This window comes from Myodes glareolus, chromosome 5 (genome assembly GCF_982192425.1).
Source record: "Myodes glareolus chromosome 5, mMyoGla1.1, whole genome shotgun sequence".
Lineage (NCBI taxonomy): Eukaryota > Metazoa > Chordata > Mammalia > Rodentia > Cricetidae > Myodes > Myodes glareolus.
The window spans coordinates 21024895-21048455 of NC_142030.1; the positions used below are offsets into that span (position 1 = coordinate 21024895).

A 23561-nucleotide genomic window follows, 5' to 3' on the forward strand; every position below is an offset into this window, starting at 1 on the left:
GTTGAGAAGCTGGGGAAATCGAAAGCTATGAACACTGCTGGGAGGAGTCCTATTTCATCACCACTCTCCCCAGGGAAACAGCACAGGATCAGACATCTAGCACTGCTCAAATCAGGAACTTACTTTCTAACCAGTTTCCTGGTCTTCCTTGTTATTTAGTAGATATTACATTTTCTCAGCATTTAATGAGAGTCCAGCACCCTGCTGTGTACTTTTTGAGAGATTTATCATCCTACACAAAATAGACAAGCCCTATTTCCTGCCTTGTTGAGGATCTACAATCTGGACGTTACTGAGAAACTTCCGGGAGGTAAGTTCTACCCTTGAATATAAGGAGTAGCTCTGGGAAACCAACAAGGAGGCAGGAGATCACTGTGGGTTCTTCCAGTGCAGGGTGGGGGAGCAGAGAAGGCTCTAGCTTCAGTGAAAACCTGCAGCTGGGTTCGAATGCTTCAGGCAAGAAGATGGCAGACATGCTTGTTCCTCCATCTCTGGGGTTTGAGGCAAGAAAAGATGTGTTTTGATTGCTGCAGACTGTAAAATAAACTTTCTAAGTGTAAATAAAAATAAATAGAAAAATAGAAGAAGGCTTTCGCTATCTGGGCTGGAGAGTTAGCAGAAACCTGGTGGCCATGAAACATGTCTGAGGAAAGGACAAGGGAATGATATGAAGAATTGCCATGAAATAAAATTGAATAAAAATGCTTCTGCACATGGGTCTGTATTATCTAGTAATATCTTAATAATAAACAAGATGAGAGTCAGTGGACATATGTAATAAAAATTTCTAAGGTGCCTAAACCCAGTTATTCAAATATATCCTATTTTAATAAGCATATTTAATACTTCTTCCCTTCACACAGGAAAGTAAAAATATTATTTAGTCACTGGGAGAAATTTTCTGTCATCATAAAAGTTGTTTTTGGTTGGTTATATTTTATTAGTTTGGGGTTTTTGTCATAAGATATAAGGGATATTAAAGACAGCTAAATAGAAATATATTTCTACTGTCTACTTTTATAATATTTTAAACACTTTTTGTGTCCTCTCACATAGCACTACATATGTTCCTGAACTTCATAATTTAAATGTCTATTTAAGAATTGTACCCATATTAAACCCATATTTCTAAGTTTAGCAGTTGCTCAAATTTTCTGAACTTTTACAGATGTTTTCACTTAGCCATCCAGTTATTTTTTTTTTAAAAAAATAAATGATTGTTTAATGTTACCAATAATAAAACATTAAAATACTACTTTCAAAATTCTAAACTTTTCTAAAACTGACTTAAACAAGAGGAGTCTATGATAAGATTTAGCAACAGTAACATGGTTGCTCAATGAGAGTATCAATTCACTCTGACACCTCGTCCCAAAGGTCATTAGTGATTGGAATGATTTTTTTTTCTTTCTTGCATTCATTTGCCTACAGCTGCTATCTAGTTAATAATTAGATGACTAGGAGGGCAAATTGTGCCTGCCATGAAATGGAGTCTTTAGATGTAAGACACAGCACACTTTCCAGACCACATTAGATATGCATTGTTTCCATAAACACCTCAGTGTTCTCAGTGCCCGTTTCTGAACAAGACCCTCTCTGACCACTGAAGAGTCACCCTTTAGCCTAACTTGTTTTCCCACAAACCTATGTGCCACGTCTTCTGTTATTGACACACTGTTATATTCATCACAAACCCATGGGATCCCCTTTTGATTTTTTTTTTCAAATTCACAGTTATGTGTGCTCTCAAAGACGTTGAATGTATATGATGCATGTATGTATGTTGATAAGTGTACTTATGTCAAAATATATTTCATGTTTTCATAGAGATGTGAAGGAACAGAATAATAAGAAAGAGCATGCACAATTATTAGTAGACAAATCCATAATTAAAACTGTTATATCCTTCTAGGATGGGGAGGTTTAATCATACTTTGGTATTTGATAAGAGTTTTACCTTCATTTCTTTCCATTAAATCTTCACTAATGTAAGATAATCAGTGTTATCTTTAGTTTCTAATTATTTCTTTATTTTTCCATTGTTAAGGAATGTTTTAAAACAACATAGGGGTACATTTCTTCAATAACATTTCAAAGAAGTTGTCGTTGGACTGGTTAGACCTTTCGTTATGAGCTGGTAAACAGCAGGTTTCCGTTCTGCTTCTGCCACGGTCATTTCACTGTAGGATGTCTCTATCTTACATCAGCAAACTATATGTCCTCTTTCATCTGTCCCTCAACCATGTTATGTACTTCCTCTTTCACCTTAATTTTAATCAGATATTTATTTTTAAGTATATGTGTGCCTAATCATCAAGTTTGCAGTTTTCATTAAGAAAGAACCATTTTCTTTTTCTTTTCTTCTTTCTTTCTTTTTTTTCTTCTTTTTTTGTTTTTTGTTTTTTTTTTTTTTTCAGACAGGGTTTATCTTTGTAACAGCCCTAGCTGTTCTGGAGCTAGCACTTGCAGACCAGGCTGGCCTTTAACTCACCTTGAGATATGCCTACCTCTGCCTCCTGAGGGCTGAAAAGGCAGTATGCTACACCACCGCCCAGCTAAGAACTGCATTTTTTTTTTTTGGTTTCTCACTTTTGCTAGTTCTTTGAAAGAGTCCTACAGTGATTTTGCTCATATTTATCCCCTCCCACAACTCCTTTGAGATACATACTCCCTTTCCTACATATCTAACTTCGTATCTCTCTTTATCTTTAAAACTTTAAAAGTGCTCAACTCACTTTTGGGGCATCCCTTTAACAAGAATGATTCTCCCTCTCCCAGAAACTGTCAAGTGCCAAAAACTCCTTAGAAGGTTAAGGTGCTTTGTGATGACCCCGTCTTATTTCATGCTAGGATTTTTCCTGGCTTAAACCTTCACAGACTTTAGGATGCTGCCACAACCACTCTGAGTTCACAAGTTCCTGCCTGCTCAGCTGTGTTTACACTGTGTCCCTGTAGTCATTCAAAACCTCTGTCTCTTAAAATTTTTTTACTTCTCGTCTTCTTAAAGTTTTCCTGAGAATAAGGGAAAGACTGGAGATGACTTTTCTCTGCTGGTAGCATGCCCAGCGTCTTACAGGACTGTAGAGCTAGTCAGTGGGAATGGAGCTTCAAGGTCAGGTCAGCACCAGCTGCTGTCCCAAGTTCAAGTATGCAATGTCTTGCTCAAGTTCTGGAAGGAAACGAAAAGCACTGGCAATAGCTTGTAGTATGTGTGTTGGTGTATGGGTGTGTGTGTGTGTGTGCGTGTGTGTTTGTGGAGGGTATTATGGGACCTCAGCAATCAACATCTCCAAAGTAAACGACTCCTGACACTAGAATTCTTTTTTTGTTAGCTACTGGTCTCTAATAAGATCACTGTAATTCATTAAATGGAGCATATTAAATGTAATACATTTAAACCTTTTTTATATAAGTACACATTTATTTTATGAAGCATATACAGTATGAGTTTCCATATAATTTTGAAAGGTCTTTAGAATTAGCTATTCTGATTACATATCCCCTCCACTATTCTGCCACCACACTCTCCAACCACACTTAACCCTACTGTTCCAACATGCCACTTTGCCCCTTTACACCACTTCATTTTTTTCCCATTTCGCTTGAAAGCAACACTTATAAATTATAGTTTTCCTTCATTGTTCATCAGGTCTCACACCAGTACAGTATAAAACACAGTGCAATGTTTTAAAATCCCACCTTCTTTAAATTTTTCAACACTTTAGAGAAATCCAAACTCTCTTTAAAATTCTGAGGTATCCTAAATGTAATTATAAACTGCTGTAAAACAAAAAGTGAGGCAAATACTTTCTTTGTCCAAGGGAAGAATCTGGGCATAGGAACAATAAGATATAGACAAAACCAAAATCCAGTGATGAAATTCCAAATTCTGTAGTTCAATGAGTTTGGAGGCTCCCACACCTCAAAACAATCTCAAAATTACGACACAGCAGAGATTCCCCCTTTCTTCAACAGTAGGACAAGGTTATTTCAGATCTTCGGTCTAACTATAAGTTCAGAGCTTCCCATTTTTTAACTTTCCATGTTGCCATTAAATAGGTCCATTATCTATTATCTTTATCCATAAATAAGGCAGAAACACTATGAATGTATTAATTTGGTCATCTGAGGAGGAGCAGCTTCACTATAGAACATAGAGCAACAACAACTAATGTCAAATTATTTTCTGTTTACTGAAGGCTAAATGTGCAACATCCTGCTTAAACAGTCTTCTAGTTTATGAACTAGTGAAAGATAAGGAAATGCTTTAATAAGTGCTTAAACCAAAAATACCTACATCAAAGATGTTCCTCTATCTAGGAAAGAGATTCAGTTCTTTGTGGTAATAGAACCTGCCGAATTCTCCTCCTGTCACCTCCACCTTTAGAGGAATAGAGGAAGTGTCTGTGTGGCTCACACTTTTTCTCTTAGAAATTACCTTTATTCAAAGGAAGGTTTTGCTCAGTGACCCAAGATAAGTCTGCTGGACATGAAAGTTAAAGGTTTTAACATTCAACCTATGAAGACATGTAAGAAAAATAACTGAGCCCAGCAGAGATTCTTTTTTTTTCATTGTAGGGATGTATATTCAACTTGGAAACCCTTCAATCTCACTAGCTAGGAATGCCAAAAGATAAGAGTAGTGGTAGGCATGTTCACTTTTGCAGCCTTCCATTCCCTAAGGAGAGCACAGTGCAAGACATGCAGGGCTGTGCAACTTGAAGTACAGTGAAACCACTCTGACCAGTGTCATTCTTCCCATCTTTTATACTACTTCCTGTTCTTGGCAGTTCAGGGATTGCAACAACCCTGTTTAGTCTCTGAGAGATTTATTGGTTTAACTTTTTAAAATTTTATTGAGCTCTACATTTTTTTCTGCTCTTTTCCCTGCCTCTTCCCTTCCCTGCAACCCTCTTTCAAGGTCCCTAGGCTCCTAATTTACTCAGGAGATCTTGTCTTTTTCTACTTCCCATGTAGATTAGATCTATGCATGCCTCACTTAGGGTCCTCATTGTTCTCTAAGTTGTGGGGTAAAGGGAACACTCCTGCATTGCTGGTGGGAGTGCAAGCTGGTACAGCCCCTTTGGATGTCAGTGTGGCAATTTCTCAGAAAATTAGGAAACTTCCCCAAGTCCCAGTAATACCACTTTTGATTATGTATCCAAAGGATGCTCAACCATGCTACAAGGGCATGTGCTCAGCTATGTTCATAGCAGCATTGTTTGTCATAACCAGAACCTGTAAACAACCTAAATGCTCCTTGCCTGAAGAATGAATAAGGAAAATGTGGTACATTTACACAATGGAGTACTACACAGCAGAAAAAAAATGATATCTTGAATTTTACAGGCAAATGGCTGGAGCTAGAAAACATTATTTTGAGTGAGGTAACCCAGACCCAGAAAGACAATTATTACATTTACTCACTCATAAGTGATTTTTAAACATGAAGCAAAGAAAACCAGGCTATAAATCATTTATCTTTTTCTTGAAATGAAACCATCTCTGCTTCTTGCCTTGCAGATAAACTAGGAACTGAACACTGCTGAAAAAATTTCCAAGAAGGTGAGTCATTCTCCTGCTATGTAGAGTTGAGACCTCTGCAGAACCCACAGAGTCATGGGGGAAATCAGTGCTGTTGCTTCAGAGAAGAATGGAGACAGTAGGACTGGTGCCAGTTGCTCCTGGTGCAGTGAATCCATAGCCGCTGGGTTCTGATGCTTTATTAGGGATGACGGCAGACATATTTATTCCACCTTTACTGGGACCAGAGCCAACACAAATGCATTTTGATTATGGTAGACAAGTGTAAGTACGAGCCAGTGGAAAATGAGAAGGATTTAGTTATCTTGGCTGGAGAGTGACAAGTAACTTGTTGGATGTGGTGACTGACTAGATAAATTATAATCTAAAGAACATCAAAGAATTACTGTGAAATAGTATTTAGTGAAAATATATCAGGACTGTGTTCTAGTATTGCAATATTGTATAACATGAGAAACAATGGACTCATATAGTACAAAGATTCTCAGATTCACAGTTATTCAAATACATCTTTTGTTAATCATTCTTGAACATACTTATCATTTTCTTTCAAATTAGCAGTATCTCAATCACAGTTAGTTAGTTTCTGTCATCTTTTCTTTATACTGTTTGAATTTGTTTTTGTTTTCAGGTTTAAAATGTTGGGGGCTGAAGGAGAATTAAATAGAAATATATTTCTATAGCCCACTTTTAGAATATTTTAAAAGTTTACAATGTACACCTTAGAGTTCTTAATGTGGTTCTGTTTTGATTTGAATGTAATTATGACCTGGTTATCCCCTCTTGGAATAGAAGGTAGGCAACTTGTTTTTTATTTTATAAGAGTTCACAGTTGAGATACTTTAAATTTTTAAAGACTTTGGAATTTTAGGGAGACTGTGTATTTTTTAAGAGATTTTTGGTATTTTAGAGGATATTGGGTATTTTAGAAAGATTGGGTGTTTTAGAGAGAGACTGGGTGTTTTGGAGAGAGATTGGATATTTTAGAGAGGCTTTGAAATTTGGAAGAGAATTTTGATGCTTTAGGGAGACTGGATATTTAAAGTGTTTAGCTTTTAAGCAGTGAGGCTGAACACATTGATATCCAGAATCTGGTGGGCATAGATTGGCATTGACACGAATGTACTAAATTGTGTAATTCTGGAAATTCTATTGAAGTTGGGATAATTGGTCTAAATTCAAAAGCAAAATGACTTCAATAACAAAACATATTTTATGTTCTCAAATAAGTGGAACCCACAAAAATTATACATTGTTTCTGTCATCACATATCGGGTTATGTTGGAAACAGTTGTTTTCACAAGTGCCAACGCAAATAAAATCTTTCTATTGTAATTTTCTCTGGGATCTGAAATCAGTGTTGTATGAAAATTAAAATGCTGGGACTGAACGAGCATATGATCCAACCAGATTCTCTGAATGTGGCCGGATTCTCTGAATGTGGCTGGCCCGGAGTCTTTCTGAAAAGCCATTGACAATGACACTTGGACTTGTTTCCTCTGTATATACTGGATTTTTGGGATCCAGTCTGTTTGGATACTCACCTTCCTGGACCTGGAGGGAGAGGGGAGGAACTTGAACTTCCCACAGGGCAGGAAACCCTGACTGCTCTTAGGGATGGAGAGGGAGGAGGAGAGAGTGTGGGGGGAACGGGAGGGTGTTGGGAGGAGGGGTAGAAATGGAAACTTTTATAATTTTATAATTTAAAAAAAAAAGAAAATTAGAATGCTTCTCTGAAGAAGGGAGTTTTACTGTTGAGAACCTGTTTTCATCTCCTCCTTGAATATGTAGATGATCTGTTTTTTAATGTCTTAGGGTTTACAGAGTATGTCTTTTTCTTCATACTCTTCATTTTCCCTCTCTCGTGTTCTGTTTATTCTTGGGTTTCACTGATTATGAATGATGTTCAATTTTTCTCAAAAGAAAGAAGCAGTTAACAGGCCTAGAAATTAAAATCCATTTATAGAAAGGTCCATACAGGCATGATTCCTAAACTAAAATAATATAAATTGAATTATTGGACTCTTTGCATTCTCTGAAGGTTCTCAAGGAACTACATAAACTGTTGATGAGCTATAAAGGAGGACACTTTCCACATTCCTGTTGGGGAATTTCCAGAAAGCAAATTTTTAGTTGCTTCTAATTTTCTAATTTTTGTTATTTTTTTCTTTACAAATTTATCTGATGAGTGTTGAAAGACCCGTGAATATAATAGTAAATTTAATTATACTCCTATTTAGGAGAATAAAATTAGTAGGTTTTCAACTAGTGACTCTGAGTCATCTAGTCACAGGGTTTTTGCCTCAGCAATGGTACAGGTTTCCACCCATGCATGCCTTAGATCAAATCACCAAATGGATGGTTAATCCCACATTTATGTCACTATTTCAGCAGTGAGCATGTATTTCTGGATTGGTTGCTATTGTTCCCCCAAGGATCCACAGCTGAGTAAGGTTTTATTAGATTTTCTTCCTCCAGTATTGTGCATAGTACCTTCCAGAATTAGAAAATCTAGCCAGTGGGGATAAAGATTTCCAGGTGAGTACCAACTTGATTTCTCCATGTTTTGTGACTCAATAATGTGGTGTCTTCTGTTTTATTTTATTTTTTTTAACTTTTTTATTAATTTATAAAAATTTCCACTTTCGCCCCTCCTCCCAACACCCTCCCACTCCCCCCACTCCCTTGTAGAAAGGAGCTGCAGGGCAGGCCTGCTTTTCATCCTGCCCAGCTCCCGCACGGCTAGCTTAGTCCCAGAAATAACAACACACAAATTGTATTCATTTAAGCACTGCCTGGCCCATTATCTCTAGAGAGTTAGTTACTGACTAACTCTCATATCTTGATATTAACCCATTTCTAATAATCTGTAGCACCATGAGGTGGTGGCTTACCGGAAAAGATTCAGCATGTCTGACCTGGTGGCTGGCTCCATGGCGTCTGGCTCATAGCCCTCTTCCCAGCATTCTGTTCTGTTTACTCCGCCTACCTAATTTTCTGTCCTATCAAGGGGCCAAGGCAGTCTCTTTATTGACCAATGAAAATAACACAATAGACAGATAACCCTCCTCCATCACTCCCTTTCCTCCTCCCTCTCCAATCCTAAGAGCAGTCAGGGTTTCCTGCCCTGTGGGAAGTTCAAGTTCCTCCCCCTCCCTCCAGGACTAGGAAGGTGAGCATCCAAACAGACTGTAATAGATTCTTACCACAAAGTTTTGACATGTAACCAAGAACATTGTTCATAGTGTATATATTGGGCATCTATGAGAACTGACTGTCCAGTAATTTCAAGAGAGCAAATCCATTCCTAGAACTGGGTATTTTGTTAGCCTGTAGAAACATTGTTGTCCCATTATAGAGTAAATTTATGTAAATTCTTGATAGATAGATAGATAGAATATATATATATATATGTGTGTGTGTGTGTGTGTGTGTGTGTGTGTGTGTGTGTGTGTGTGTGTGTATACATATAAATATGTATGTAACATGAGGGCCGGCATGTTGGGGTATCTGTTCCTGCCCGGTACCCCACAACCGGCAAGTCCCAGAGAAAATCAATCACACAGAGATCTCTATAAGTTATAAAGCTAATTGGCCCATTAGGGCAGGCTTCTTATTAGCCCTTGTAACTTATATTAACCCATTATTCTATGTTAGCCATATGGCTTGGTACCTTTTTCAGCTGTCAGCTCACATGTTGCTTCTCCAATGGTCTGAGCAGGAATGGCAGAGGGAGCTTCCTGCTTCCCAGAATATTCCCAGTCTCTTTGCTCCACCTCTACTTCCTGTCTGGCTTTCCCACCTATACTGCCTGCCTGGCCAATCAGCATTTTATTAAAATATGATTGACAGAATACAGACAATTCTCCCGCATCATATGTATTAGGACGTTTCTACAGTAATATATTTTCTTCTCAGTTTTTAGAAATATAATTAGGGTTACTTACTCCTTTGTCTATTCCTTCTACTATCCTAGCCTCCCATCAACCACCCCATTTCACTCTTAAGTTTTCAAAGTTTGTGAAAATTATATAGAAAAAATGTGAGAATACCTTTCCAAACAATGAAGAAAAAATTGGACACTCCTTGACAATACGAACATGTTTTGTATATTTTGAGAAATATGGTCTCAGTAATAAGAATAAACATAAATGGACGAGGGCAGATTAATCAAGTATTTCCTATATATTTTGCAAGATAGAAACTTTTTAATAAATTATGAAATTATTAAAGGCCCTGGAAGGATTTAAGCATGACTTGTAGTTAGAAAACTGTGTCTATGAACAAGTACGTATCAGTAAGTCAAGTTTGAAAGGATAAAATCAAGAAACCACTGATATAAATCCATTCAATAAATTCTAGGGTGCTGCTCTGAAAAACATGCAGATGTTTGGGAGATTGACAGTAATATGAACACAAAGGACCCATAGAGCATAAAATCTAAGCTCAGGAGAGAAAGGATGCTCCTGAGGAGTGTTTTGGCTAAAGCCTTAAAGGACAAGGGTCAGTGGCTCAGCATGGGCCATGTTACTTCAGGCATTGTTCAAGGATGAACAGGATGCAGTCCATTTGCATATAGGTCACTTTAGATTAGGAAAAATTGGAAAAGCACAGGCAGATATTCAGGAATGAAGCACTAAATAAGAATTAAAAAAAGGACTCAGGATTTTAACACTTATAGCCCAGACTTTAGAAACTGCAGCAATGACTGATTCCAACACCTTTCTTCCCCCACAACTGCCACTGGCCTATGTCACCTAACATGGCTACTGGGAAAGAATTTCCTAGACCTGTTTATTAATACACCCATTTTGCACAGTGACACAGTTGTATGTAATTCTGTCTTTCTCTCACATGCAATTATAGACATTATCAATTGTGGTCATTCACTAATACAGGAAAATCCTTGTTTTGGAATTGTCTGTATATGTATGTAATCCTATGTCCATTTTTATCTTTTAGGATTGTCCATAATATTAGAGATGATGAGTGAGTTCAAAAAAATTGTTCTTCTAAAAGGATTAGAGTGTATGGAGGACTACCACTTTAGGATAATTAAGTCCTTACTAAGAAGAGAACTACACCTGTCTGAAAATATGCAATATGATTATGACAGAATTAAGATTGCTGATAAGATGGAGGAGACATTCCCAAAAGATGCTGGACTCAACAAACTGATAGAAATTTGTCAAGAAATTAAAGATCTTAAAGGCCTTGTTGAAAATCTTAAAAAAGAGAAGGCAAAAGGTAACAAGGGGAGCCCCCCTGGACACGTATCCCTTCCGCACCCTTCCCAAATGTCTAGCTCCCTGCAGTGATCAGAGCTGATAATGTCCCTTTCCCATTGTGTGCCCTAGAAATTATAGGGGTTGAAGTGTTTCAGATGTCAATTAGTTGAGGATTTCAAGGAATCCTTCTTAGAAACAAACTTGATATATTTCTGGTAGACATCTTTTGCTTTGGAGGTAAATAAAATAAAATGCAGTTGTTGTGATACCCAACTGCCAAGTTATCTGGCAGAAAGAGCAGGGCAGAGCCAGACCCACTGGACTCTCCCTGGGACTGAAGGGGATGCTGAGTGTCACTACTCAGCCACCCTTCCCCGGGGCATGGGGTGGGGTGAGGGGGAGAACACACCCACTGAGTTGGGAGTCTGTCGAAGCGGAAACTCGTTTATTGTTTTCAAGCAGGGACTTATACAGGGTTGTGATGGGGGTGGAGAAGCCTGGGATGGGCCAAAGCAAAGTAAGAAACGGATGTCCAATAATATTCTACCACATTTGTGGTAGCTGGGCAGAGGCGGGTCTAGGTCAGGTAGTCAGAGACAAGTCTCCAAACTCTAGCTAGGCTCAGAAAGTTACATTAGGCTTAGACTCAGGAAATTACACTGGTTCTCACTCCCAGGCCTCATGAGGCCCAACACTCAACATGTTGGAAAATGATAAAGTAAAAATTTAAAGAAATCATTTAAAGCATTTAAATAGCATAAATTTAATACTTTAAACAACATTGAATGTACTGGTACACAACTCTGACCTGAGAATTTAGCACAAGGAATCTCAGTCAAGGAGACCTCCAGATTGAGAATACCCTGAGTTGCATAGAAAGATATATCCCCAATATAAAAGTCAAAATACAATGTTACTATGTATTTACATCAAATATAAAATCATAATTCTTTTGCGTTTTCTGTGATTTGGAATTGCCCTCCTTAGAAGTAACCTAATGCTATTATCATAAAAGCATCAGGTTTATAAAACCAGTCTGTGGGATACGACTGTTGGCACAGGCTTGTACTGATGTAAACAGAAGTTCCTAGGATGAAGAAGCTGAGTCCACTATGCCTGAGACGAATAAAGAATTTCCTGAGGTAGTGCCTGTATCTGACTTATTATCATTGGTGACTTTCTGGACAGGTAGAGCCTCTGCAGCAGAAGAAAATAAAAACAAAGACACAAGAAGAGACTAAATAGTTCTTGAAATTGTTGCATAATATTTGATTGCACTTTCCACCCTGAGAATTCATTATTTACTGAAAAGAAAACTGTTTCTAGGTTTGGTGTGGCTCAGCCCCAGCGCACACCTTTAATCCAAGAGCTTTCTGATTGAATACTGTAAACAAGTTAAAACAAATTCAACCATGTGCCTAGAGATGGAACAAGCAACCAGTTGACAGGAAGTTAACACAGGGTTACTAGGAAAACAACCATAGACAGTGGGAGGAAGTCAGGACAATGGATAGAAATGGATAGAAAAAGCACAGGAAGCCGATGTGAGAGACATTCAGGTTGAGAGGTTTTGGTTTGAGACAATGAAGGAAAAAGGGATTTATGGTACATCAGTGGAATAGGAAGGTCAGCTGGGTGCTTTTTCTGCCTCTGTGAGCTAGCAGGCTTTCACCCCAACATCTAGCTTCTGAATCTTTATTGGTAAACATGAATCATAGAGGTTTCCCTAAAAACAGCATGAAATTGTCTTTCTGTAAAATCACTAATGAAATGGAATAAATTACCCATTTCATTTTTTTAAAAAAAGAAAGACAAATAATTCTGAATGAGCTTCAACCAACTTAACCATTTCCCTGGATTTATTGTTTTCTTCATCCCTGTAGTTAAAAAGCCAAATAAAGGAAAAGTAAAAACTGCAGTGAAAAAAAGGAAGCAAGAGGAACCCAGTAGTTCCCAATCTCTTTCCACTGATAATGAACCAAACAAGAATAAGCTCTCTTCAAAGGTAAGGTGGCTAGTCTTCCACCAAAAAGTTTTTTTTCTTCAGGTTCTTCCCTTCTTAATTCTTATGAGAGATATAGTACTCTATCTAATCCAAGGCTCTGTAAAAACAGAACTCTAAGTCAACAAATTCATAGTGGCCCATCCCTCATTCTGTGCCAAGTTTATCATGTGTTCTATGTTGTGCAGTATAACCCCACAATATCAAACAAAAAAAATCACTACATGGCTCTTTAAAGACCATTTACTGAAATAGCAGTTGCTTTGCGATGAGGTTTTTAAAAAAGATTAAGCATAATATGGACTTTATAATTCTATATCTAATACTCTTCTGCCTCTACAGGGATGAATATGGTGAGGTAAATGTAATTTTTCTATTCCTCTATAAGACAATCCTTTATGTCTTAGCTAGGGTTTTCATTACTCTGAAGAGATGTCCCTTCTCACAAAATGACTACAGCAACTCTTATAAAAGAACACATTCAATTGGGGCTTGCTAACATCCAGAGTGTTATTATTATTATATTATATTTTTATTTCGATAATTGGAAGCATAGCAGCATGTAGGCAGACATTGTGCTGGAGAGGTAACTAAGATTTCTATATATTCACAGGCAATGGTAACAGAGAGTGAGGCTGGGACTGGCTTGACCATCTGAAGCATCAAGTCCCACTCCTCAGTGTCACACTTCCTCCAATAAAACACACCTACTCCAAAAAGGTCACACCTCCTAATACTGACATTCCCTCATGACCAAGCATTCAAATCTATGAGTCTATGGGCAATTCTTATTCAAACCACCATACTATACAATCTATCTGTTAAGTCTGAGGTATGCACAATGACAAAAATGTATTATTAGAATCCAGTAATAAAACAAAGTTTTTTTATGGTCTTAAAAATATGCTTTATTTAATACTAAAGACATTCCTAAGGGCTGGGAATAAAACTGGGTAGAAAAACACATCTTAGCATGTACAAAGCCTGGGGTTCAATTTCCAACACACAGGAAAATCAATAAAGAAAGACAAACATTATTCTTTCAGAAAAAGAGTAAAACGTCCACAGGAACTGAAGGTGGCAAGAAAAAAAAGCTTACCCAGGAGCAGAGTCAGCTTCCAGAAGCTCCAGAAAGCAATACACAAAAAGATGAAAGTTGTCTCCAAACTCCTCATAAGCCTCCACCAATACCACCCAGCAGTTCCTCCAACAAGGTACCACTTTTATATTCCTAGTGCTTGCACCTTCCCAAAGCATATCACTGGGTCCACCACAGCCTCAGAAAAACATTTCACTGACCCCCTACTTCAGGGATTTTCCTCATATTATTAAATAGCTTCTTAATTTATCGAATTATGTATCACAGCCTCCATGGTATTGAAAAGGTTAAGTATTTATGAAATAATTTCTAACGCTGTCGACCAACTTTCTACTCAGGGTTCAGAAGGAAGTATAGAGGAGACAGTCAGGGATAAACATAGGAATATGTTAATCTCCATTGCCTTCTTTCTTCTCAGTCCTTTTCCCTTTGCTGGTGACCTAACCACAAAGATTCTTTTCACTATTATGTGTTCCTTTCAGCAGGTGTTTTGATATATACTGTTTCCATGCTTGGAAGTCTATTACCACTGTTCATTCCCTAATCAAACACTATATAACTATAATGATCACTTTTGCTCAGAGTCAGCTTCAGACTGATCCCACCCTGCCAAGGCATACACTAAATTCTTCCAGCCATTTCTGTTCTATGATGGTTTACTCTTTCGACTTTTTGAGGAACCCACAATCCAGCTTCCAAATAAAGCACACACAGAAGCTTATTTTTAGTTATGAATGCCAGGCCCTAGTTTGGTTTCTTGCCAGTTTTTCTTACCTTATCCTATCTACTTGTTGCCTCTGGGCTTTTATCGTTCTCTCATGTAATTCTTACTTTCTCTCTTACTCTGTGGCTGCTGGGTGACTGCCCCTGATGTCCCCCTCCCCTTGTTCTCTGTTCTCCTCCTCTTTCTAGATACTCCTTCTGCTTATATTCTCCACCTGCCAGCCCTGTCTATCCTTGTTCCTGCCTCACTATTGGTTCTTTAGTTATTTATTAGGAACATCAGGTGTTTTAGACAGGAAAAGAATCACAGCTTCACAGTTCATCAAATGCAGCATAAAAATGTCACACACCTTAAAATAAAATTTGCCAACAATTCCTCATCAAAGAGAATGGATTCTTGTTCCCATTTTGATGCCTTCTTAATAAAATTACAACCATAACCTAGAAAGAACTCCTCATCTAGCCTACTAATCATATATATATATGTATATATATACATATATATTAATCATGTACATATATATATATATATATATATATATATATTTGATTTGGAAGGCATGCATTTTGAGAACCTGACTGTAATTTATATAAATCTTCTTATTTTATTGCATGATACAATTATGTTGTACATGCCATGTGACCAACATTTAATCTTTTTAAATGGCAGAGTTCTGGTATTTGCATGGAAACTCCTTAGGAACGTCTAATTAACCATGTTTGTAAATGATGACAGCAATATAATTCAAAATGTACACTAGCCTGGAAAATAGGCTACAGCTTGTAGTAATTTTAACCAGAATGGCATCAGCTTCATAACAATTGTTGTATTAGAAATGGTCATTGCAATTATTCAAAGGGATTTGCATACTAACTTACCTTCACTTTTAAAGCAATATTTTTAAATCTTTATAATTTGTACTTTAATGAAGATCCTAAGTAGATCGATTGCCTGAAGTACAAGTAGTTCTCACCTATGTAGAAGTTTTATTTAACTGAAGTTATGGCTATCTTAAAGACCTAAACAAGGGTTTAAATGGGTCTGGATGGGTTTCACACATGTGAGTCCAGTACTCTGTCAACTGAGATACATCCAATCCACCAAAACCTATCTTTGTGGTCCATTTTTTAGGATACCTGTCACACAATTTCAATAATATCACCTGAAAAGATATAAGTGTGTGTGTGGTGGTGGGGATGTTATGTGTACAATAAAAATTGAATATATGATGAATTGGAAAGTCTACATGAAAAAAATATAGAAATGGCCAATTTTATCACATGCTTCATTTCCCATAAAATGACACTAAGAGTTAAATAAGGCCAAGTAATATTTGGACAGTTTTGTGAGATACTTGAGCTAGTATTCCATCCCAGACCAGTGAAATTTCAATACCCGACTTTTAAGAGGAGTTGTAATATCGATCACTGAGGATGGAATCTCGGTGCTAGAAATACTAAGTATGTTCTAAAATACTTCCCACAGCCCAGGAGAAAGTTGATAGGTTTGAAAGTTCTCTTTTAAAAAGAGAAAGTGAAAGGATGTACTTGGTCTTATTTCTAAAAACCGTTAAGCAGTATTAAAAATATCTCAATCCTATTTTGCTTTAGAAACAGAAAAAGGAAAGTATCAAAGGCAAGAGTACTGTGAAGACAGAGATTTCCCAGGAAGAACAGCAGCTTCCAGATTTTTCAGCAACCAGCAACGCCTCAGCTGCCAGTGAACTCCAGAATCATCAGGGACTCTTGACAACAGCTTCTAGCAGCCTCCAGACTCCCCAGACACCTCCATGCTTCGCTTTAAAAATGTCTCGGGGCTCTCCAGCACCACCCTGCCAGAATTTTCTAGCATCTCCATTATCAGACTCTAGCATCCCTCTGAACTCTCATTTGCCACTAACCCTGTTCAGTGGTGTCCAGGCTCCTCAGGTACCTTCAGCAACAACATCTGTAAGTCTCCTGGCTCCAAGGGAGTCTCCAGCAACAGTAATCAGTGCTCACCATGATCCTCTGGGGTCTTCAACAACTACAAGCATCTGTTCATGCAGAGTAATGGCTTCCTACTCTCAAAGTATAATGACAAAGATTAGCACAAGGTTGCAGGACTTCTTCATTAATCTATATGGACACATAATCTTTTACTTAAATAATCACTATTTTATTGTGTATAATTACTGATCCTTCCCAACATTAAATTTTAGAATACGCTGTATGTTCTGCTCCATTAAGAAAATGTCTGACTCAGTGATCACCTGACCATGCCTACTCTGTAAAGAGTATGCTGAGTCACGTGCATATTTAATTTTGCACATTATACCTTTTATCAAGGTGTTGTTTTCAGATTGTGAATTGCTGCTTTAATTATTTTGGAAATGTACTTCCTGATATTAGAACACATCAGTTGGTAATCAGAGTTAAGCTCCATCACCCTCAGGGTGAAGTCTGCATTTTCAAGTCAAGGGTCAGAGAGTGCTTCAGTTATAGCTGCCTACCTGCACTGGTACCCAGGTCGGCCATGACTGTCCTCATGCTTCCTCTTCCAGTTCTACAGTGTTGTCTCCATTTCAAAGTGCTCTCCTGATGCTCAGAAATGGAGTAGGATACTGAGAAGGCAGGTGATCAAAGTAAAATGACTTCATGAACATTTTCTTGTTCCAGGATTATCCTCCATGCCTGTTATATTAGAAAAAGAAGAGCTACTAATCTGAACCCTTTCTGAGTAGCAATATTTGAGGGTATCTTCTTAGGATGCCTACCTATATCTATTATAAGAAACCTCTAATTTTTAGTCAAGGTTTTGTAATCAAACTCTTCCAAATGTTTCTAGAATGAAAACTTGACTAGGGCATTGGAGGCTTTGAGTTCAGCCCCCCACAGCTATAAGTATAAGCCCTTCATCTACCAAGTAACATTCATATTAACTAGAATCACTAGGTAATTCAGATAAATATCAATTTCTCCCTTTATTTAGATTATAGTATGGCAATCATTATTTAGATGTTCTCTACTGTACTCAGTGGAATTGTGCCTTATTATCTGTCTGAATTATGCATGTTTATCCTGTGTGTGTTTTATGTAGACACCAAGGAGGGGAAACATACCCAAGGAACCTGCTAAAGAAGAAGGTCTCCATAGAGATCCAAAAGAAGTGATGGTTTTGAAAGTAACAGAACCATTTATTTATGATTTGATTGATGGCAAAATGATGTTCCACGCCACTGTGGCTACTGAGAATGAATTCTTCAGAGTGAAGATTTTTGACCCAGTCCTAAAGAACAAGTTCATTCCAAATAAGATCATTGCCATATCAAATTATTTTGGCTTAAATGGGTTTCTGGAAATACATGAAGCTTCCTGTGTGTCTGATGTAGACAAGAGCCGAACGATGAATATTTCAAAAACACTGAGGCAAAGAGCCAATGCGAATCCTAAAATTAAAGATCTTTTCTCGCAGGCAAAGGGGACATATGTGAGTGGAGAGTTTGTGGTATATAAGGTAAGCCATTGCGATACTTGTGAAATTTCTTTTGCAGTCTGGGATTTTAAGTTTTAACTTGTCACTGTCATTTGCCCAAATTATTTAACACAGGAAGTAACTGCTCTTCATATCAGAAAGATATGATAAAGGTTTCCTTGTTTGGGGATAGGGGGAGGTTCTTACCATTCTTCTCCATAAGGTAAAACCATGAAAAAAAATTTAGAAATCAATTCATCAATAACTTTGGCATCTTCCTGGCTATGACAATGCATTATATCCATTATATTCCTAGACACTATTCAGTTTATAGCACATTTTCCTTTTAGATTCTTTATCTTTGATAGCTTCCATGCCCATATTATTGGCAACTCAGTGGTGAAAAGAGCCAAACTCAAAGCCTACATATTTTGAGATGATGAGACTAAGAAGCAAGAGACTATTCTGGCCCAGACTGAAGCCATGACCAAAAAGCCAAGATTATTATTTCTTTAATGTGTTCTTATTATAATATTTCCATTGTATCAAGATCTTTTGATAGGGTGATTAATGTTTTAAATAATGAAAGGAAGAACAGTTTAACAGTCTAGTTTAATTTCACAGTTTATAACTAGGCGCAACAAAATTGAGGAAATTCAAGGAAATCTGTGACTTTCTGGTGTTTTTTAAGTGCCAATGTACCAATTCATTAGAATGCTTCTTAAATGTATGATTCCATAATTCATTGTTTGTGAATCACTAATGGCTTTTTACTTTTATCTACGTGGTTTTTGACTGTGCTGGTGAATTTGGTTACACAATTAATAAGTAAACTAAGTGCGACACGAACTTAAACACCAGAACTAAAAGCTGTAGATTCAACTTATGAGGGGTTAGAACGGAGTAGAGTGAACGATGTGTGCACTGAGCAAATGTGATCCATTTACAAAGGAGGTGTGTGTGTGTGTGTGTGTGTGTGTGTGTGTGTGTGTGTGTGTGTATGTGGTGAGTGAGTGAGTGTATCAGTCTTTCTCTCTGTTAGTCCCTATTTGTATGTCCGAGTATTTGTTTCTCATCCTATCTTATTTCTGTTAGTGTGTTCCTTTTGTTTCATTCTTGTTGGTTTTCTTCTTTATTCACCTGCTTGTTTTCTTAAGAGAGAGAAAGAAGGTATGAAGTTGGAAGGGTAGGGAAGTGAGGATAATCTAGGAGGAGTAGGGAAGGGAAAATTATGATCAGATTAGGTTTCGTGAAAATAAATTTATTTTCAATAAAAATTAAAATACATTAAATAAAAAAGACTTATAGTAGTGTTTCTCAGACAGACAATGAGCCACAAGTAGCCTTTCTTCTCAGGCCTCCTGGAGATACCTAAGAAACCTACAATGGTAACTAAACGGTTCTTGCTGTTTATTCTTGTTTTCATTTATTGTCCCTTAAGAAATCTCAGATATTCTTATACATTACCATAGTAATTAGAAAGATACTCATTTTTTCCTAAAAACACCCAGCAGAAGAAATCATCAACTAGGTGAAACATAAGAGTGTCTTCCAAGGACTTCAGTGATGACTCAATGATTAAGGCTAGGCCCACACGGCTTCAAGAGGGAATTCAAAGAAAAGATTTGTTCACTAAAACATCTTAAACTCTCTGGTTCTTGAAAACCTTTTTTTTTCAGTTATTTATTTTGGGAAGAAACACAAAAACTTTTAAAGTAGTATGGAAGTCAGGAGAGAAGCTCCACAAATGAGTTCTCTCCTTCTACCATGAGTCCTGCTAACTGATCCCAGGTAATCAGGCTTGGCAACAAGCCCCCTTACCCACTGAGACATCTCTCTGGCCCTTGTACCTGTCATTCTGAACCTAAGAGCCATCCTTGCCTTGGCAGGGACAGGTTTTTGCCGACACTCTTTATGCCTCATAGAGGTAACAAGCTTTGACACCTTTCCTAAAAGATGATTGTTAACTTGCTTTTCAGAAAACGGACAGGAATTCCTTCATTTACTATGGAATTGAAGATGAAACAGGGAAAATGGAAGTGGTGGTCTATGGAAGACTGACCAGTATAAAGTGTGAGCCAGGCCAAAAACTTCGACTCATCTGTTTTGAATTGTCCTCGAGGGAAGATACATGGCAGCTTAAGTCTGTAAGACACAGTAACATGCAGGTGTGTGCTCTGGAATTTAATAGTATTAATAATCATTCATATACAATTTCATACACACACACACACACACACACACACACACACACACACACACATATATATATATATATATATAGTGTACTTGACTGTAGGTATTATATATACAGTCCAACATGAGAATAAAAAACTTTTCACATTTAATAATAAAATTCCTTCCAGTATCTTTTAAGTAAATATTTCTAAATCATAATAAAGAATATAAATTCAAAAGTTGTTATATGTTTAGCTAAATGACAAAAAAGTATCTCATTTATCAAAGCAGAGAGATAATTTGAGAAAACGCAGGTTAATTAAGATGTATATTTCATATTCTTACTCTTTGATTTTTCAAATTGAGCAAAGACTAAAACACAAAGAACCTTGGAGCCTTCATGTATAATATTCAAATACTGTCTGTTGCAGAGCATGATGAACAGAAGTCATAAGTTCCCAAGGATGCCCTGGGCAAATCAGACCACATTGTGGTAAAATCCACAATCCTTTTTATACTTACACATTGTTGGGATTCATTTTACACTTTACAAAAGGCCACTATTGCCACAGGAACGGAAGAAATAGAAGGGATCACATGTTCATTCATATAGAAACACTCTTACAGAACCATGGTTCTCAGACCATCAGCCAAAGGTTCAAACCTTCCCCCATGGCAGCTGCAACAGCAAAGTCTTTTCTCCCTCCTCCCAGCCTGCTTGTTCAATGAGACTCTGCAACTCAATCTCTACCTCAGGGATGGCAGCTCTTTCCTCTCCTCTGGAGCTCTGTGTCATAACCGGGCCTTCCACCTGTGCTCATGTCTGTAGGATTGACTAGTTACTTTCATAGGCCCAAGAAGGGAAGAAAGCTGACTCCCAGGCCAGAGAGGCATTTAAGGAGCTAGAACAGTGCAAAATGGAACGTGACCCATAGGGATGCATCAGTATCAATATAGAGTGTTTGGAGCCATTTGAATTTCACTTGATCTGATCTCATCATCTTCTTCTTTCAGGTCGTCAATGTCAGAAAGAAAGTTCCTCAAGCCTGATTCATATCTGAAAACCTGGATGCCAAGGATACTGTTTATGCATATAAGATCTAAGTCCAGAAAATAAATATATATATGAACTGTTGCAATACCATATCTATTAAAGCCAGCCCCTTTTTTATGGTTTTCCAAGACAGGATTTCTCTGTTCATTTCTTGCTGTCCTGGAAATCACTTTGTAAAACAGGTTGGTCTTGAACTCAAAGATCTACCTGCCTCAGCCTTCTGAGTGCCTGGATTAAAGGTATGCGCTGACACCATCGGACCTGCTCTTAATTCTAGGAAATGGTACTTTCTTATATTCTTTATAAACTTTCGTATGATCTAAGTTCCATGTTTTTATCAATAACTTTTATACTTGCTAATCTGTAAGTTTTACTTATAAAACTTAAATATAAAACCACATTTTCAATAAAGCAGTGCTTCCTTGGGAATATCTGTCAGCCATTTGAGAATTGCTGTAAAATCAAAAGTATAGAATATAAGCTTCACATGTGATGTTAAGGACAAAGCATGTCAAAGAACAAGTAGATCACATCTGCTCCCCAAGAAACAAGGCATTAATAGACACAAAGGATTGAATTCAGCCTTGAGTGCCATTTCCAAAGCTCATGTGCTGAGGACAGGACAAGTCTTCAGGCCCTTTTTGCTCAACAAATTTAAGTGTTTCATAGAGTTTAATTATTGGAGCAAAGAATTCACAAATGTGAGGTGTTTTATGAGTGGGGAATATTATTTGCAACACTAGGGAATCTCAACTCAAATTCTAGAATGAAATAATGTCACTGGAAATCTTGAGATCAAAATGACGAAGCCCTGTGGTAAGGAAACAGAAAGAGTGTTTTCGGATACTTGAATAAACAAGTCTAACGGAAAAAAAAAATTAGATAGGATTCCCAAAGAAGCCTTTCTGGAGTATTGTTTGCATCTCGTATTGCTGTGAAAACTTACTGACTGCTGCAGGAGCTCATTCTGCTACTTAAGCCAATAGCCTTTAAGATACCAGCCCATTGGGCATGGTCTCTTTTGTTTTAAAAAGCAGCAGTAGGCCTGCTCTTGCTCTCTTGCTTCAGGCTCCTAGACTCAGTTCCTGATCATGCAGAGGGCTGTTGTCTAGGACAGTGATCTGTAATTTTTCCCCTTAAATAAATAGTCCTTTTATTAATCATAATTCCAAATTGGTGTATGATTGTTTTGTGACTTCTACATCTGATGCCCATGTGAATTTGGAAATTCATGTCTTATTTCCCAATCTAATATCATGGAAATGTGGGTTTAATGGGGATGGGAGGTTAGTTCGTGGTCACTTCCCATCAATAGATCAATGCACTTGAAAGTCACATGTGGAAGGGAATTCTATTGTTGGTTTTGTTATTTTTATTTTTTTTAATTATTTCCTTTGTTTTCAGTTTGTTCTCCCAGCACATGTGGATGAGACAGGCAAGCATGGCAAACAGCTTAGCCACTTGAGACTTTACTTTTCTTGTTTGATAACCACAGTTGCACTTTCCAAACTGAGACCATTATCTGCATCTCCTGTGTACACACATTCTGCTATCAATATACTTGAAACCTATTGACCACATGGATAACCATATATATATATATATATATATATATATATATATATATATATATATATATATGTGTGTGTGTGTGTGTGTGTGTGTGTGTGTGTGTGTGTGTGTGTTGGAAATAATGAAAATGATTACTGCCCCTAGAAATACTTACATATATTATTTATATTCAAATATTTAACAAAATCTTTTTGATACCAAGAAAGAGGACCTAATCCAGACTAAACTAGGTCAGGTTCATGTACAACAAGACAACCTGTATCCTCACAAGGAACTTTTATGATGAATATTGTGTTTACCACCTTCCTCCTATGTATAATTGTGTGTATATAATCAAATAAAATACTGTGTAGAAAGGGCCTGCACAGGAAGTAAAAAACTACCTAATCTAATCCTGTCAGTTGAAATGAAGTACCACCCATGTCACACCCCCACAGCACCCCAACTTCTTCATCTCCTGAACCCCAGGAAAGTGGCTCCAAACAAAAGCTGGGCCCCTTGAGCACCTTTCCTTATGTGACCACTTTTGCTCTTCACACATATTCCTGTCTGCTCTGTATTGTCACTGTGCTTTGAGAAAAGTGTCAAGACTTCTTCATAATCTGTATGAGCCTTTACCCTAGTTTTTGAATAAAAGGGCAAGATTTCGGAAACATTTGGCTTGAATTCTAACCACCCCCATATACTGTAACAAAGATACGAGAAGA

General features: G+C 37.4%; 1 protein-coding gene across 6 annotated transcripts; it reads left to right on the plus strand.

Annotated features, from left to right (window-relative positions):
- The first annotated feature begins 22 nt into the window (after positions 1 to 22).
- LOC125409699 (interferon-activable protein 203-like) lies at positions 23 to 22448 on the plus strand. Of its 6 annotated transcripts, none has more exons than XM_087906107.1 (10): positions 27 to 310; positions 5524 to 5565; positions 8023 to 8082; positions 10507 to 10791; positions 12656 to 12777; positions 13821 to 13988; positions 16208 to 16645; positions 17676 to 18092; positions 20030 to 20218; positions 21243 to 22448. In XM_087906107.1, the coding sequence occupies exons 4-10, from the start codon at positions 10527 to 10529 to the stop codon at positions 21276 to 21278; spliced, it is 1635 nt and encodes a 544-aa protein (XP_087762233.1). In that variant the 5' UTR covers positions 27 to 310; positions 5524 to 5565; positions 8023 to 8082; positions 10507 to 10526; the 3' UTR covers positions 21279 to 22448. The 6 variants fall into 6 exon arrangements, with proteins under 6 accessions (XP_087762238.1, XP_087762233.1, XP_087762236.1 ...); XM_087906110.1 differs by having other exon boundaries at positions 16208 to 16546; XM_087906111.1 differs by having other exon boundaries at positions 16208 to 16525.
- Positions 22449 to 23561: the final 1113 nt, after the last annotated feature.